The sequence below is a fragment of the Fulmarus glacialis genome, unplaced genomic scaffold (genome assembly GCF_000690835.1).
Source record: "Fulmarus glacialis isolate BGI_N327 unplaced genomic scaffold, ASM69083v1 scaffold2860, whole genome shotgun sequence".
In the NCBI taxonomy this organism is placed as follows: Eukaryota; Metazoa; Chordata; class Aves; order Procellariiformes; family Procellariidae; genus Fulmarus; species Fulmarus glacialis.
Window position 1 is genome coordinate 1 of NW_009185631.1, and position 18,819 is coordinate 18,819.

The 18,819-nt window shown below is 37.2% G+C and overlaps 1 protein-coding gene across 1 annotated transcript in view; it reads left to right on the forward strand.

Annotated features, from left to right (window-relative positions):
- Positions 1–101: 101 nt before the first annotated feature.
- Positions 102–18,819, forward strand: part of DENND3 (DENN/MADD domain containing 3) — a gene marked incomplete at its 5' end in the record, with an annotated part of 34,840 nt that continues 16,122 nt past the window's right edge. Inside the window, 12 exons of the mRNA XM_009587425.1 lie at positions 102–213; positions 1,824–1,943; positions 3,417–3,635; positions 5,052–5,173; positions 5,648–5,803; positions 8,589–8,685; positions 13,422–13,525; positions 13,836–14,017; positions 14,642–15,163; positions 16,460–16,722; positions 17,258–17,428; positions 18,342–18,471. Coding sequence (XP_009585720.1) covers positions 102–213; positions 1,824–1,943; positions 3,417–3,635; positions 5,052–5,173; positions 5,648–5,803; positions 8,589–8,685; positions 13,422–13,525; positions 13,836–14,017; positions 14,642–15,163; positions 16,460–16,722; positions 17,258–17,428; positions 18,342–18,471 — 2,198 coding nt within the window. The remainder of the gene's footprint in view (positions 214–1,823; positions 1,944–3,416; positions 3,636–5,051; positions 5,174–5,647; positions 5,804–8,588; positions 8,686–13,421; positions 13,526–13,835; positions 14,018–14,641; positions 15,164–16,459; positions 16,723–17,257; positions 17,429–18,341; positions 18,472–18,819) is intronic.

The following is an 18,819-nucleotide window of genomic DNA, read 5'->3' on the forward strand; positions in this document are numbered from 1 at the left end:
TGTATTTTTTTTTTAGCTCTAGGTTATCAGCAAAAAGGCGCTTTTTTTTTTTCTGTTTGCATGTTACTATTTGTAAGTAATTTTCTGTAATTTAATTTCAGCTTACTAGTGCAACTGCGACCTTTCAAGGATTTAGATGTTGAGGAACACATAAAAGAATTTGCAGCAAAACTATTTTTAATACCCAGCCCGCCACCAGGACCACTCCACTTGGTAATTACTGATGCTGAATTTTATAATTACTTTAACATTATGTCTTACAAAGCACTAACATGTTGTTTTCTATAAATTGGGGGAAATTCTTCACTGTCAGGTCAGAGATTTTACTTGCTGATATAAAACTGATGTCAATACCTGTGCTTTGAAAATAAGGCTATGCATTATTAGTACATGAAATAATGGTGTGACGAGGGTGCAGGCTTGAGCACTGGCATACCAGTTGGTCAGGCTGTTTAATTTTTAATACTCTTTTGGGAAGGATTTGGCTCATGCAAACTACTTACTGTCTGAGATGATGCCTGGGTAGGTTGGGGACAGCATAATCTAGCTTTTGGTTTCTAGAGGTGCAGCCCACATAATCTCTACTAGAAGCGGTTGGAAGCTCCAGTCTGTAACTGCTGTATAAGAGTGGAAGCTTACCTTTCACCTGAACAGTATGCCATTGCCATCTCATTGAATACACATGTATAAACTCCAGTAAATCATGTAACTATCACTCAGCCGAAGTGTGGGAGTTCCCTATCTTGTGTCTGATATCGAGACATGCTGTCTGATGCGGATGCTCATGGCTGGCACCTTGATTGTGTGATGGGTGGACATGCAGTGGTGTGACTGAGAAGTAGTGCAGTCCCTGTGAGAGAAAAGAGGCCAAAGAAATAAGTTGCTGGAACAACATATACAGCTCTGGACTTGTTTTTTTCTTGTGCCTGAATGACTCTGGAGAAGCAGAACAGTGTGTAGTGGATTAAATGTTCTGGTGAGTGGATTAAATATTCTGGTTTGGCTTCTGCCTGGATAAGACCTAGCTGAGAAGAGAAACTCACATAAACATTTGTATTCAGTGTAGAAGCTTAGATGTGTGGGCTGTATTTTCCTCTTTATAACCCTTTTGAAGTCAAGCTATATGTTCACTGAGTCAGCACACTCTCTCTTTTGTCTACTGAAATGGCTTCTAGGGAAGCAGTGCTTCAGCCATGGACTTCTCCTTAGCTGCTTTCCTTGACCCTGGGATGAGGGGTTAGGAGCAGAGGAAAAAATAGCATAGCTGGAAAATTGTCTGAATGATTGGCTGAACCAGCTGCTAAGTGCTGAAATATGGAGCATGTGCAGGATCTGGCCCCCAGAGATTTGAGCTGGGGTATTTGAAACACTGAAAGAGCTCATTCGTTTTGGCATGTTCTATCTTCTTATCGTGAGCACCTATGCTCAGTTCTTTTGTTCATATTTTTTTCTATTTCCTGCATGAATTTTATCAATACTTTTGATTCCCCAGTTGTATCTACAAATATAAATTCCATTATTTTATTATGCTTATAACAAAGCAAGTTTAATTCTGTTAAAAGAATATATATATTTAAAGTTTTATTGGCTAAACAACCTATGAGAATGGAAGGAGACAAAGTCCATTTTAATCTTTCAAGCTAGTTATTATGTCTTTTAATATATCCCTCTCTTTCTATTTCAGTTTTCCTGCAGTATGCAAATATCTGTCGTCTTGCTCTCAATTAATGTTAATATTTTGTAGTTGGAACTAGAATCCCGAATTAAATGTGTTTTGGGAACATTTTCATTAAGAAGTAAATGGAAAACATCTGTTATTACAGGTATTTAATATGAAACCACTTCAGATAATAATTCCTTCACAAGAGGATCCGGACAGTCCAATTATTGACTTGGATCTTCATCTTCCATTGCTGTGTTTCAAGCCAGAACAGGTGCTACAGGTAATACTAACTGATACTTTAAAATGTATTAGAGATTGACAGTACTGATTATTTGTGGTTTAAAAAAATGAAGATGTTTAGTTACCCAAAAAACATTATAAACCCAGGAATTCAGAATAGTGTTAGTTCTGCATATTAGAGATATGGCACAATAAAATATACTTCTTACTAAGATATTTTGTTATTTATAGACCAGATTAGATTAAGTCATATTGGATTTCTTTCTCCTGTGGTTAGCAATAGGTGCTAAATTTCTTAAGAGTATATTTTAAAATATAAATACCCAAGCCAACTGAGAGTTTTATTTTAAATTCTCATTACATGCATTTCTATAAGATTCATAAGAACATTTTTCATGTGTAAGAAAGGGACCTGTAGGATGGATTGGTAACAGTTGGCAGTCTCTTATAAATAAAGTGTAAATGGTGTAGAAAGACAAGAAAATACAAAAAGCTATTTGCAAATAATTTTTTCAGTGCTTCATAGAATCGTACAATAATTTTGGTTTGGAGCATCCTTTGTAGGCTTCCTGATCCAACTCACTGCTCAAAGGCCACTTGTAAAGTTAAATTAGGTTGCTCAAGGTCATCAGTATTATTGGTGCCACTTCCTCTAAAAAGAGCAGATTGGAGGCCTCTTTCCAGGGATACTTGTAAACCTCCTCAGTCCTGAAAGTAGGCAATGCTGGATTATTTTTTTGGATATGCCCATTCTTCCACCCATGTGGGCTTCAGCCCACATGTGCATGTTACGAATAAAACTTCCAACTGAAATAGTCTATTCTATTCTAAATCCTAAATGGCCCTCTGCAACTGGTGCATCTTGAGCATGGAGTTTTATGTGTTAGCGAGATGTCCCATGTGTGCCATTATTCTTCTTGGCTTGAATTCATCCCACCTAACTTGAAGCATCTGGGTTTGGTGCTTAGATGTCATTGGGTCCCTTTCTATCAGAGAAAAAGGGTGGACATCTCCAGATAGCTTCCTGAATTGCTCCGTGAAAGCATTGCTCTCCAGTGGCACTATAAGGAATGTGACTGGCTAGAGTCTTGGGTAGATGTTTGGCTGAGATGTCTAAAATCTAGATAGTCTTTGCGTTCATCATCAAAGACAGGTTTGCTTATATTCTTCATCTGGGTACTTTTTACAGGTATTTTACAGTCTAATACTGTGAAAAAAAGGCAGCTGGTCTTCTCAGTAATTCCAGCTAAATCCTAGCCTCCTTGACATTGGTGGCAAAACTCTCATTGACTTTCAGCGTCAATTAAATTTTCTCTCCTTTTCTGTTTTTCTCTCTTCTTAATTTTGTAAGAATCCGTAAGTGGCCATTATTTCAGTTTATAAATATGTAAGGTAGCTATTGGAAAACAGAACTTGTGAGGCTGAGTTTCGCAAGCAGATGAAATATTTGTGCATATCTAGTATGTTCTAGATATAACTCTTTGTAAACATTTAGCATTTTGGTTTTTTCCAGATTATGACCTGTATTTTGACTGAGCAGAGAATAGTTTTCTTCTCTTCTGATTGGGCTTTGTTGACACTCGTTGCTGAATGCTTTATGTTGTACCTTCATCCTCTTCAGTGGCAACACACTTTTGTGCCTATTCTGTCTCGTCAAATGCTGGATTTTGTAATGGCCCCAACATCTTTTCTTATGGGATGTCATATTGATCATTTTGAAGAAGTTAGCACGGTATGTTTTGGACAATTACTATTCTTGCTGTTCACTTTCAGTGCATTTGTCCCCTTAGTTCTTTCAGATGCATCTAGAAACTTGCTTTTGTTATTTAGGTGTGTGAGAAGTGAAGAAATTAAAAGTAATGGAACCATACTGATGTGACCTCTGGCTTATTGGAAAAAACTTATTGTTGTATCCCTTACCTTTCTTTTCTTTGCAGGATAATGTCAGGATTTTTGTAAGTTCAAGTTTCATTTGGGGAAAAATTCTACTTACATGTCGTTTGTATAGTATAAATAGTTTCCCTTCAGATTGGTGAGGTTATTTTTTGCTCAGAGTTGTGTGGGATGAATTCGGTGCGTTTTCCAGGCATCTGGGTTAAGAATTGAGCATGCATCTGAAAATACTCTAATGATGCTGCTGTTCCCCATAGTGGAGTTAAGTAGTTAATAAGAGAGAAAAAGCAATGTGAATAATCTCACCATTTTTCTGAGAGTTTTTTTGTCTTCTTTTTTCAGAATCTTATTTAACTCTTTCAGTGGGTAACATTAATCTTGGTTACCCAAAAAGATTTAAGAAAAACTCAGCTTCATAGTGGAGGGCTAATGTGAATATACTTTTCTGAGGGTGTCACATAGGGCTTCTGTGAGTGTTAAAAACCGAATACAGAAAAACTGTGTAAATTTATGTTAGATGAATCCATCTAATTATAAGCCAAAGTGAAACTGGTCCATCTAGGCAAATCCAAAATGAACAAAGAATTAAGTTAAAATGAAGCAGATAAATATTTATTTTATTTAGTGGTAAGATGATGTTGCTATCAGAAATAAGTACAGATTAGAGAACACACTTTTCTTTGATATAATTTGAAAGATGTTATATTTGCTTATATATACACTGTGTTGCAGTCTGATCTTTAAGGTTATTAAAATTGCAAACTGAGAGATCAGCATTGGCTTTACCTCCATGTGACTTTTTGTGCATTAGCGTGTGTTTCTGTGTTTGAGACTAATATATAAACCCTCCCTCTCCGTCATCCCACAGGGTAGGTACAGGAGTAAATGCTGAATGGAGAAAGCTTTCTGGCAGCTTCTTTGTGTACATACATGGTTTTGTACATATCTTCATAATGTATACTTTTTCAAGTATGGGCTTAGAGATCCAATATTAATTTAATACTACATGAAGTGCATATTAGGTTACCAAATGTTTATGTATTGAGATTAATATCTATTAATTTCATGACTTTTTTTTTCTTGAAACTAATTGTTTAGTTATCCATATGATCTTCTAGTTGGGGAAAAAAGTCAATCCTTTTCTGGTTTACCTTCTTGCTGAAATAATTCATTGTCTGAGGAGTACATAAAGGAGAAGTAAATGTTTTTACAATATAAGTATATTTACAGTCATTCTATTTTCTTTTGTTAAAAGGAAACTGAAGACTTAATTCTAATTAATATAGATAATGGAGATATTACACATTCAAAAATGGCTGAAGAGGAACCTGAAATTCCAGATGTTCCAGCACAAGCAGCGGAAACTTTCATAAAAAGGTGAAAAGATGTTGAAGTTGTGTTTATCTTAGTGCATAAATCATGCTTGACCCTCTTTCTAAGTTTTTTATTTTGTATTATTAATTATTATCTTATATTATTTCATTCATATGAAACCACTGTATTTGATAAGGACAAATTGAAAATTTCAATTAATTAATAAGCACGTAACTTTAAGCAGTCGTAATCATAACCATATCGTTTTGCAATACCTGGAATGCGTGTTTCTTTTTTATTACTGATACTGGTTATTCTCTGAACTTTACTGTTCTTTACACAGACGACTGAGTGCACTGTGATTTACATGTACAAATAGGACTTTCAGGAATCCTGTTAGCTTGTCAACACTTGCAAATCAATCTTGCACTTTCTCTATCTGTAAGATGCATGAGACCTAAATGACTTTTTCTTTAAAAGGTATGAAAAAAATCATTGGTGTTACGATGTAACTTGATAATTTTCTTCTCTGTGTAGAGTGGAGAGTCTTCAGCTGCATTATGATCTAGAGCTCTGCCATCTCCGAGCCAGCACAGATCTTGGTGAACTCCAAATGCATAGAAGGGCTTGGCAACAGAAACTGAATACGGAAGTTCAGCAAACAACTTTGCAGTTAATTGTTCATATCTTCAGGTGAGTGGATATGGTATTTTTTATTATAAGAGCATATGGTACTGGTTAAGACACTTCCACTGTCACTGAAAATATTCTTTATTTTGTCTTACTTTCTAGACATTTTGTATATTTCTTAAGTTTTGTGACAGAATGTGAGAAGGAGGTCCTGCTAGCCTGCTGGAGTATCAATAATTAATGTATTCGGGTACATACACATTGCTAGGACATCTTAGATAAAACTGTTCCAATTTTGAACCTGTATGTCTCTTGTGTGAAGATTACAGGAAGAGAAGTGCAGTCCTCACATTTCATAATTAGGAAAAGCTTAAGGCCCGGTAGGGATATTAATTTATAACTGGAAACAGTCTTAGTCAGTCCTGTTAGAGAAAAATGAATTTGAACTGGGACAGGGTAGAAGAGCTGAAAGCAGGATCAGGAGTTCAGAACACTTGGGTGTGTTTTGGCTAACTGTACAAATTCTGAGAAGGGATGAGATATCTGGAGATTGCAACCACAAAAGAATGAAGGAGGGAGAGGAGCTGTTTCAGCTCCAGGAGAGGGTTGGCACAAGAACTTCTGCGTGTTTGGTGTGTTTTGGGAGTGACATTTTAATAATGATGTGGAATAGGTTTGTGTGGGGTTTTTTTTTTTCCCCCCTCTAGAATAAGGTCCCAGCTGTGCTAATTTTCCTTGTTTCTTAACCTAATCTAATGTGTTGATACCCACAGTTGCTTTATCTGGGTACTGGTTGTAAATCCTGCTATTATTTCCTTGTATAAGGGGAGGGAATGGAAGTGTGATAGGTGATTTGTACAAGAACGTGCAGCAGATGAATGGCTGGTTTGCATATGCTTCATTTCTTTTTACATAGATACTTACATACTTGACCATGAAAATGAAACTACCTACCTGGTATTTCTGAAGAATCTGATTATATGGACAGAGGTCTGCAAATAACTGTGCAGATAACCATCCCCAGCTATTTCTTGCTGCCTCTTGCTGGAGATAGTGCTCCCCTTTTGGATCAGCTACCGAATTGCTCACATGAATGCTCCCTAACACTTTCAATCAGAAGGTGCTGGGTTAATTTATATAGTCCAAATACCAGGTCTCTGTTAACCTGCTCGCTTTTGTTGGATCAGCTTGGGGGAGTGTTCATACAAGTGGCTGGGCCCTCCAGGGGGACAATAGCTGCTGGGTGCAGAGGATAGAACAGACTTTATGGCTAGCACAGCTGGATAAGGAAAATGAAATGCATTTACAACCTGATGTGCTACCAGTGTGGGATTTGATGAATTTCAGTGTTTGGCAACAATATGTTCCAGATAAAGATGAGGAGAAATGCATTTTGCTGCTGACAGCTTGAACTCTTTAACGTGCTAAATGCTTGGCTACAAAAAATGAACAGATGCTTTGCTCTCTAAGAGATAATATGTTTTGCAAAGGGGTTGATTCTTTTCTTGCTTGCTTTCTCCTTTCCTTCAAACTTTCTTTCTTTGTTCTTTTTTTCAGCCTTGTTTCTTCTATCTTCTAATGCTATCTCTGCCAGCGTCCAAGAGTGAAGGAAAGTAAATCTCTGATGCCATTGAGCTGCCAGTTGCTACCCTCTACAGTGAAGCACTGTAGTATTTTTGTGTGCGTGGAGGTTCCATGTTTAAAGCAAACAATGCTAAATTATGTAGAATTATATAGAACTATATACTTTTACTAACCATCTTTTTTCTGAACCCGTATGGCTTGATAAACTGGTGATGGGCTTTTATCACTGATTTATGAAAGACAAGCGATGTATAGGCCTTCTGTCAGGTCTGTGCATGGGTATGAGATTCCCCTTTTGTGCTTATATTCAAATTTTAGCTCACCAAATTATTTTCTTCATTCACATGTTTTAATGGTAATTTCTTATTCCTCAATACCCAGCATAAGTAGATGAAATAAGATGTAATAATAAAAGGAGCCCTGATTTTAGCCACTTGCACTATCTAGCTTAAATAACTATCTTTTCTTACTGACAGACTTCAGTTCAGAGAACAGCCTTTTTCTTAAAAACTCCCACTTTGTGCTCCTGAAAGAACTTGTTCTGGCTCACCTTTAGGGCACAGAAGTTACTATTGATGTCTGGTTTTCCAGGGATAGTATAGGGCCTCTGCTGCCTGCTGTCACCATGCATATGCTAAAATATGCATCCGTTCTTTATCTCTTTATTCTCTTTTATTTCAATAGTTCTGTCTCTTTAGTTTAACACAGTTTCCAGTTATTGCTGGCTTATGAGCAGAGTTTGAGAGTGCAGCAAAAAACTACGTAATCTATAATATTTCACGTGCATATTACAGATGCAATGTAATGGGACAGTGTGAGGTCAGATCACATCTTTCAAATTGCCTATGTGGATATGTACACTTGTCTTTTTAGTGCTCCAGATGGGTGTATGTGATTCAGAACTGTGTATGTAAATGTAATTCCAGGATTGGAACCTAAGTCATGACTTAAATATATAAATTGTCCTCTGTGGGTTACTAAAATTGATCCCACAGACTCTAAATGAATTTGCTGATTTGAAATGGCAGTGGCAGCAGGTAGCCTATCTTACTTACAAGAGTTTGCATTCTTTTTCTATGATTCAATAACTCAGACTTGTTCATTAAAACTTAGTTTGCCTTTTGATACTGCAGCATATTTCTATTTTGCCTTCTGATGCTGCAGCGTATTTCTAGTAGTACCAGTGGGCTGCTGCTAATGCAAAAGTGCAACTTGGTTACAAATCTCCAAGCATATTTATATATTTATTTATTTTTGTGTCCAGGGAGGTAAAAGACCATCTAAATTACGAACATAGAGTGTTTAACAGTGAAGAATTTCTGAAAACAAGGGCGATCGGAGACCAGCCATTTTACAAAAAGGTAAATTCAGTGTTAAATATGTTGTGATTCTCTGTTATTAATCTCTGTTTTAGGATTAATGCCAAAAATTAATAGAACGGTCACAGTTTGTCTGTGTGGTGGTGTTGAACCACCAACTTAAACAGAATGCTTTACCAAATTTATTTTATTTACTATAAACAGATAAAATAGTAGACAGCATTTTGGAGAGCAAGGTACTATGTAGTTCCAGAGCAAATTAAATGTAATTCCTCGGGGGTGAGATTAACCTATGGCAGATGGTCAGTGAAGCTACTTCTAAACTGTATTTTAAGCATAGGCACCTGTCCAAACTGTTTGGACCGAAGCCCATACGTAGACATGAGTTTTCAGCAAGCCTGTGAGCACAGCAGAAGGGAGCTCAAATGACACAAATTGAAGTACCTGTTTTATCTGCAGCCTGAGCAACAGGGCATGGAGTTGACGATACCTGCTTGGCTCCAGGCCATGTGCTTGTTTCCCTCAATGCGTCACAGCGAATGCATGCTGCTGACTCTGAGCACATGGGTGGTACTGGTGTCCCTAGGGTCTGCAGTGCGACAGGGCATATGGGATATAGGTTGATTTAGCTGAGTGCTTTACCAGGTAGTATAACTGTAGCTTACTTTTACGTGCTGGTGAAGCCTATGAAGTAATATTCAAACAGTGCATAGCCTTAGGCCAGGCCCAATAGTGCCAGAGGCTAAAGGACAACCTGAAATCCCCACTTAGTTTTTCTTAGCCCTTCTGCTAACTCAGCTTATTAGATACTTATCTGAGTTTGAAACCCTGTAGGAGTGTGGAGTTTTTCTGTACAAGCCCTGAGTCCCTTTTGCACCTGCTCTGATCAGCTTGATCCTTCTGTTAGTATGAACTTGATCTGCTGAAGCTCCAAAATGACTCAATTTTCAGCCAGTGTATACAATGAACCAGATTTTTATGAAGGATGCAGGTCTGTGTTCCTCTGGAGTGTAGACAGTTCTGGCGCATGAGTCTCCCTTTTATGTAGTGGCTTTGTATATCCTAAGGAAATGGGGTGGGTTTAATTTCCTCAGTAAAAGGAGAGTGTCTTGGTCACCAGGCTGTAGGATTTGGAGCAGTTCTCCATGCCCTTGGTGTAGGACTGTCACTGACCATTAAAGGTTGGAGATCCTTTGGGTGAGAAAGAAAGAGAAAGGAAGGGTGAAGAGAACGAAAGGAGCAGGGAGAGAAAGAGAGACTAAGAGTACGCAGGTTCCTGCGAGAGTATCTTGCAATGGTAGGGTACTTTGCCCAGAAGTGGGAAGGTTGAGAGTTTCAATCTTGCAGTTGAGACTGTTATTTTACATTAAACTGTTTGCACCTGATTAAATTAATATTTGCCTTCAAATAATTAAGCTAAACTGTTGTGTATGTGAAAACCAGAATGCTTTAAGGGTTTGTGTCTAGCCACGTACAATGTTCTAGGAGAATTCGGTCTTCACACAGCAAGCCAAAATCCAAAGTTATAAACTCTTGTGATTTTTTTTTTAAGTGTCATGATTATTAACCAAATAAAAAGTTTACCTTAGTTAAATGAAAAAATAATTGTTTGGAAGACTGTTACCCTGAACTGGGAGGAATCTGGACAGGCTGGCTCAATGGACTGAGGCCAACTGTATGAGATTCAACAAGGCTAAGTGCCGGGTCCTGCACCTGGGTCACGACAACCCCATGCAACGCTACAGGCTTGGGGAAGAGTGGCTGGAAAGCTGCCCAGAGGAAAAGGACCTGGGGGTGCTGGTTGACAGCCAGCTGAATATGAGCCAGCAGTGGGCCTAGGTGGCCAAGAAGGCCAACAGCATCCTGGCTTGTATCAGAAATAGTGTGGCCAGCAGGAGTAGGGAGGTGATCGTGCCCCTGTACTCGGCACTGGTGAATACTGTGTTCAGTTTTGGGCCCCTCACTACAAGAAGGACATTGAGGTGATGAAGCATGTCCAAAGAAGGGCAACGAAGCTGGTGAAGGGTCTAGAGAACAAGTCTTATGAGGAGCAGCTGAGGGAACTGGGGTTGTTTTGTCTGGAGAAAATGAGGCTCAGGAGAGACCTTACTGTGCTCCACAACTACCTGGATGGAGGTTGTAGTGAGGTGGGTGTCTGTCTCTTCTCCCAAGTAACTAGTGATAGGACGAGAGGAAATGGCCTCAAGTTGCGCCAGGGGAGGTTTAGATTGGATACTAGGAAAAATTTTGTCGCTGAAAGGGTTGTCAAGCATTGGAACAGGTTGAGTCTCCATCCCTGGAAGTATTTAAAAGATGTGTAGATGTGGCACTTAGAATCATAGAATCATTACAGTTGGAAAAGACCTGTAAGATCATTGAGTCCAACCATCAACCCAACACCACCATGCCCACTAAACCATGTCCGTAAGCACCATGGTACATGGTTTAGTGGTGGACTTGGCAGTGTTAGGTTAACGATTGGACTCAATGATCTTAAGATTTGCCAACCGTAATGATTCTGTGGTCAATATCTGATTTCTGAAGGGATGCAAGACCTCTTTCTCAGCTTCTTCTGCCCTTTGATGCAATTTACATAGTAGTTTTTAACAGATACATTATTAAGTAGCTTGTTATTCTAACCTACTGTAAGACACGTTGTGCTGTTATTTAAGCTTCTCAAAAGTGAAATACTATTGAGTTGCATCTTCACTTTTTTTGGTGATACTATAGCTTGGTTAACAAACCTGTGGGTCAAAGCAAAGGTTTAACAAGGAATGTAAGAAACTTTACATTTGCTTTTAATTATGTTCCATGGGTGCATATGAAAGCTACAGAGGTTTCCTTTGCTGCTAGAATTTGGCAGTTGGCTCTCTGGAGTAACTGTTTTACACCTAGCAAAAAGATCTCTTCGTTAAACATCAACAGGCCATGGTTGATAACACCTTTTTTGCTTCCTGTTTGTTTCCTACTTCAAACATATGATAAGAAAAGTTTCTGCACATCCGTTTAAAGGAGATGTCAGTCTGTGAAGGAAATGATCAGAAAAGTATCTCATTTTACTTAAGCGATAATTGCCAAACTTGGCAGAATATCTGGCAATTCAAAGATAACAAACTGATGAATCCTAAATAGGAAATAATGTTTGTTGCAGAAAGCTTGCAACACTAGCAAACGTTCTTAAAAAACAAATAAACAAAAAGGAAAAATTAAAAAGAACCTGTTAATACGTCATCAGGAGAGAAATTAATTGGAAATGTTTTGACCAGGATTTCAAATGAATAGCAATAATGAAAATATTTTCAGTAGCAGTTTCTAATGCTATAAGTGAAATAGTGGCAATTTTATGAACTGAAATTTAAAATTAATTTAAAATTCAGAAGTGTACATTCAAGAACTTTGACCAGTTGACTCACTTAAATACTAACTAACATAGTGGCAGGTTTGCTTTCAAGTAAATCTTAGAAGAGAACACAATACTGAGTAGTTACTAGTGGTATCTAGAATTATATTAAGAGAACTCCAAAAACCATTAGAAAGAACCTTTTCAGTTCCTGCAGCTTGTCAAATCCTGTACATACAATTGCCAACAAAATATGCCATCTACTGGAGAAATACTTAAAAGCAGAAATCTTAATGCTTTTGTAGATACCATTTTACAGGATACGTTGCAAATGGATTGGTAAGAGGCATCTTGAATAAGAATGACCTATTTATTGGTGAAATGTTTCCATTAATTTCAGAGTACCTAGATTACTTATGAATCTTTCTCATTTGCTTTTTAAAAACATCATAGAAACATACTGATGTATGATCAGTGGGTTTTTTGGGTGTGGGTGGCTTTTTTTTTTTTTTCTTTTTTTTTGTCCTGTGATAAAGTCCAGGACTAACAAGGGTACTTTAGGCAAGCCTCTGGGATATATCATTAATCAAACTAATTTTTCATAGTTACATTCAAAGATACAACTGTCTTTCTGTTAGTAAGTTTGTAAAGGGTGGAGGTTGTGTAAACATAAAGGCAGGATTCCTGTTTATAACAATATTGTCTCCTGATGAAGTTTGCATTTGATTTTTTGAACGGATTAGTTTTCTGAATTGTTTATTTCAGACAATACTAAGAGCCCTGTGCTAGAACTAACATTAATATAGTACACATGTTGTATTGCTTCAAATCCTAGCTTTCATCTTGTTTTGATTTGCAATGGTGGGAGATGGTAGCTTTCCATTCTTTTTAATTCACACTTAGCATTTTTTATAGTGTCCTTTATCGTAAAAGTAGCAATTTGACCTCTTAGAAATTATTTCTGCATGACACCACAATAATTACCTGAGCAGGGAACAATTTTGGGTGTTACCAGGAGAAAAGATGACTCACTTGTCTTCTCAGTTTGATGACATAATGTTAATTTAGAGTGCCACAAAATTCTTATCCCAAACCATAGACAATATTATCAGCACTTAGTTATAGGCAGAAAATATACTGTTAAACTTCAGTAGCTAAAACTGTTTTGCTCATTATTTCTCTTTTTTGTTTGGTTTCATCTTTTGGAGGGTGGTCTGAGATTACTGTTTGCCACTAAGCAAATATCGTGAAAGTACAGAAGGTGAATGGAAACTGAGTTAGTTTTCTGTGGTTAAAGCTTTCAAATATTTTTGGTTTTGTGATTGCTAAATTGGACGTTCTCAGCTTTGCATATGTAATGGTAATAAAAATGAGCAAAACATGCTAATAAAAATGTAATTTGTAAATGATCCACAGTTAACCGGTTTGTGTCTCACAGGTTTTAGAGACCTACATGTTTCACTCTTTTCTTAAAGCTCGTCTGAACAGAAAGATGGATGCTTTCGCTCGACTTGAGTTGAATACCCAGCCTGAAGAGGATAGGTAGGGTTTTCTCATTCCTTATTCTGGTTTTGAGTCTTCTGTTGATATCAGTGATAAAAGTCCATTTGATTCTATTGGTATGAGATCAGGTCATCTATGAATAAGATTATGGCTAATTGATAGGCCACTTTATTAAGAGTATTGTAAATGGGTGATATGAACATGTCCAATCATGGCTGTTGAAATTGTAAATTGGTACTATAATTGTAATTTAATGCTATTACGCAGAAAAAAATAAAATAAAGTAGTAATTTAGTGTGTATGTATACTGAATTTTAAAACTAGTTATATATTTTTTTATTTTTCTCAGATTAAACTTGATGTTTCATACCCCGAGAAGACTGACTATGGAGAAAATGGCTTCTAAACGATTTAATCCACAGTACATGATTAGTAGGCGTATGGTAATCAGTATGCCTAATCTGCAAGATATCAAGCTGCCAGAGGGCCCTACTAGGAATTCTTCACTTCGAAGAATAGAAACAGGCATTGGTAAGGGAAGAATGTGTTGAACAAATACAGTGTCTTTTCTGTTGTCTTTATGGGTGACATCGCTGAATAATTTTCACAGAAACAGTGTCAGATGCTGGAAAGAAATGGTGAGCTGTGTCATTTTGAGCTAAGGCCTGTCTGTGCTTCTCCTTGCATGTTAAATCAGTCTGTAGCCTGCTGTAAGTTTTGCTGTACCACAGAAAAGTGATGGGTCACGATAGGATTGATATCGTAGAATTGCTTCCTGGGTCAGTAACCATGTTCAGTCGTCACCCACCTTATGTCCAGTTCTCCACTACCTTTAAATGTAGGCTTAGGCTTATCACTGTTTAACAAAGCAAGTCCTATAGAAATTGCATGGGTTTGGGTTTTTTCCCTTTTTTTCTTTCCCAGAATTGATATTATCAGATTAGGGAATATTCTGATAATACGGACGATGGACATAGAAATATATTTGTGTCCCTAGCACAACTGTAATCTTACTTGAATTTCATGCAATGTAATTGCTTGTTGTTGTGATGGGGATTCTTTTTGTTGTTTGTAGTATGGCTGGTTGTGAAGATACTTGCACTTTTACTCACTACTTACACTAATCAATGTACTTCTGTTTTGTTTTGGTTTTAGCTGTAAAAATGCCCTCCAAATCAGTTAGTACGTTCAAAATCCCAGAAATTCACTTTCCTCTGGTGTTCCAGTGTGTTCATTCCTACTATACAGACTTCTTCAATCATCTCAGCAAAGCTATAAATACCTTACCACCTGATGACTCAGCATTGCTGGCAAGGTACTTCTACCTCCGGGGGCTTATTAGCTTGATGCAAGGGAAACTACTAAATGCACTTTCTGACTTTCAGAACCTAGATAAAACAGACTTAAGAATTTTCCCTACTGATCTTGTAAGAAAAATAGTGGAAACACTGTCTCCTTCTGAGCGTTCTCAAGCAGACCGCAAACCTGAGCTGAAGAAGCTGATAAGTCGAGTGATGGAAAAACAAAGAGAAATTATGAAAATAGATGACCATGTAAAAAATTTTGAATTGCCAAAAACACACATGCAACTGGATGATTTTGTGAAGCGAATCCAGGAATCTGGGATTATCAAAGATATAGACACTATACATCGGTTATTTGATGCCCTAACAGTAGGTGAGTATAAGATACATTTTTAGTGACCATCTACATTGGTGCAGTGACAATTTCAAACTGTTTTTTTATGAACAAAAAAAAAAATTTTTGTCTCCAGTTGTTTTTCTTTTTAATTATTATTCAGCATTTTCTGGGCCTCTAAAACCTCACAATACGTGAGCTTTATGGATAATTTTATTTAATTAGGATAATTATGGAGAATAGATTTAATGTATACAAGAACGTCTATATTTGCATCCACAATAAAGACAAGGAATCTACTTATATTTGGGCACACAATTTACAATTTTTCAGGTTGTGTAGGTGAGGTAGTTTTGTGATCTGATGATGTGCAGTTCTGCTTTGGCTTAGATTATGAGTAAAGTGAATATAAGACTGTCTTAGTTGCTAATGGAAAATACCTCTGTGTTGTAAAACCACTTAGTAACAAGGCAAGGTGGCAGTCTGTTAAAAATAAACTAACAAAACCCACAAGTCAAGTAGCTACAGTTAAATTCCTCTTGGATGGTCATCATAGCAAAAGGAGAGGTTATGTATATATTTGAGAGAATTTTCTTCTCTCCTGAATGAGATCTGAATCTTGTGATTCATTTCTAAAAACGTAATTTGAGTGCTTTTATAAAATACTATTCAGTTCTCTTTCTATGCCTGGTTACTCTGGTAACTGTTATATTTTGTGGCCACAAAGGATTAAACATTGGTCAAAATAGCAAGACTATAGCAAGACTTTCTGAAGCCAGAGGTAGCATAAATCTCACAAGAATTTGTGACACATTCTGCGGTCCAAACACTTGAATTTTTAGAATAATTAATTACTTAGAATACCTATTGCTGAAGTCTGTAACTGTTACAAGTTTAGCTTTTATCCCAGGTTGGTAAGTATGTGATATAGTAGCATTCAATAGAATAAAGAACTGGAAAGTCATAATGAAAAATATTCAGTTCAGTAGGGAAGTATAAATCCTTTCCCATTGGCTGACTGGATTTTTGGCATGAATTTAAAAAAGCAATCTGGCACAGTGTTTGCTCCCTCCCTTCCTACAGTAGAGTGGAAGGGAGGATGCCAGATGCATGGGACCTATGGCCTAAGCTAACTACAGAGGAATCTTTCTACCTCAAGAGGAGAATTTTGTCTCTTAACTGTTTTCCAGGCCTATTTTTTTGTAGTTTTTGCACCTCGCTTACCCATTATGCTGTTAGGGGCACAATTTGAAAGTTAGTATCTTTTAAAGCTATCTTTCTGTGCAAATCTGTATAATCGTTTCTTACAGTAAACAAGTTTTCAAATATTTTTAGGACATCAGAAACAAATTGATCCTGAAACATTCAGAGATTTCTACAACTACTGGAAAGAAACTGAAGCAGAAGCTCAAGAGGTGAATCTGCCACCAACAGTAATAGAGCATCTAGATAAAAATGAATGTGTCTACAAGTTATCTTGCTCAGTTAAAACTAACTATGGTGTAGGAAAAATAGCTCTGACCCAAAAGCGCTTGTTCCTTTTGACTGAAGGAGGACGTCCTGGCTATGTCCAGATTGCTGCTTTCAGGGATATAGAGGTGAGCATCAAGTAAGTTCTTGTTCTCTTGCATGCCTAAGGATATAGGCTATTCTGCAGAGATCTGTCTCTCAACTTAAAGTTTCAGTAAAGAATGTAGGAAACACCTCTGAAGTCAGTAGCTTATGAGTGATTAGATAAAATTCAGGGTCTTTGGACCAAGAATTTCAGGGCTGATGTAGTATGGTTTGCTAGGTGCTAGGATGACATAGAATAAAAATCTAGAGGTCATAAACTCTAGATGTACAGAAAGGTGCAAAGATGGGATATAGAGCTAGAGAAGTTTAATAACATGAGCATTAAGTGTGCTTATTTGACTGCGGTGTCGGCGAGCCAGCTTGTACCCACTGCGTAGTGAAGTCTGTATGAAATTTACATTTTCATAAAACCATTTCTGCCTAACGGTGTGTATGGACAATTAAAATCATTAGCTGTAGTTATTAATAGAGAAAGTTGCCCTATAGGATGAGTACTGCACCTTATCTGTGACTGCATGGTGTATCTTCTTTGCTTCCTTTGTTTCCCTATATTTCCAGGATGTTAAGAGCACGACTGTAGCTTTCCTTCTTTTGAGAATACCAACTCTGAGGATTAAAACATTATCTAAAAAAGAAGTCTTTGAAGCTAACCTTAAAACTGAGTGTGATCTCTGGTACCTGATAGTGAAAGAAATGTGGGCTGGAAAGAAAATGGCAGATGATCACAAGGTATAAATACGGGAATTTCTAACCAAATAAGTACCAAGTATGTGCTTTCTGACTCTGTTCTAAATAATTCATGCATCAATCTTAGAATTTCTAGGTTTCAGCAAACAATAGGTAAGTAATAAACTTTTATTTTTGTTGTTACTTGTAAATATAATACTTATGGAATAACAAGAAAAAAGAAAAAATAGTGATTATATTTAAAAATATAGGATATTTTTTCTCATCCGTTGGAACTTTTAATTTATTCACTAGTTCTGTGAAATACTTTCTTAAGTTCACAATGTATGAGAATAGTGATCCTAACAAACAGAATGCTTCAAAATATAATGCGTAGAAAGAGTTTTGCCATGCTGGCTATAGATCCTTTCAATGAATAGAGCAAGATGTATTCTTCTGCCACAGAAACCTTGAGAAAAAAGATCATACAAGCAAGGTTTCCATTTAAACCACATAATTCTTCATGACTGCTGAATTTAATAGTGAAAATGTAGCTTGGTGGTTCTTCAGGAAGGATTTGAATCATTTTAGCCAAGATGAAGCATAATGTGTACTTCCCTCCCGTGAAGAAAGATCCAGCCTGAAAATGGGTATCCATCCTGTGTCCGCTGTTTGTTTTCCATCAGTGCCATTCATGTGGTTTCATTTGCACATCCTGTATCAAGATTGTGCCAGATCTGAAATACTTCAGTGTAATGAATTAATGCAGGCTCCTGGCTCCCTGCTCCATGACCTTGCTTGGGAGTGGAACATGTGACGTGGGAGTGGGGTTTGACTGCAATAAGTATGAATTATGCTGCAGGGCAGCAACTGGCTAGTGCTTGCGCTAAGCATGACATGCGTTGTGATTGTTAAACATGGAGACTTGTAAGAATAACGAGCAATAGATAATCTACAGTAAGACCTTTGTCTTTAGGATCCTCAGTATATTCAGCAAGCACTGACAAATGTTCTCCTGATGGATGCTGTGGTTGGTGCCCTGCAGTCCTCCAAAACCATATATGCAGCCTCTAAACTGTCTTATTTTGACAGGATGAAAAATGAAGGTCAGTCACATGGCAATGCCACAAAACCTGCTGTTGTTGCATCATCTGTCTCAGCTCTTTCTGTTTATATTCCAGTTTTCAAAGTGGTTATCTGTAGAAGTATAAAAAGATATTTGTCTAATTGCACTTTCACAGACGTAGTTTATTAAATAGTATTAATAGAAAGCTTAGAGGTTGTTGGTTTTTTTTTTTGCTTCTGTGCATCAGATCCTTAGTTGGCATGTCTGTCTCAGTGTTGGCTGCTGTGTTTTGATTGTTTAGATTGCTTGGGTGTTGTACGCATGCTTCTGCTACCAGAATTCACACAAATGGTTTTTGGGCTCTCCTAGTCAGCTAAGGCTAGAGGGA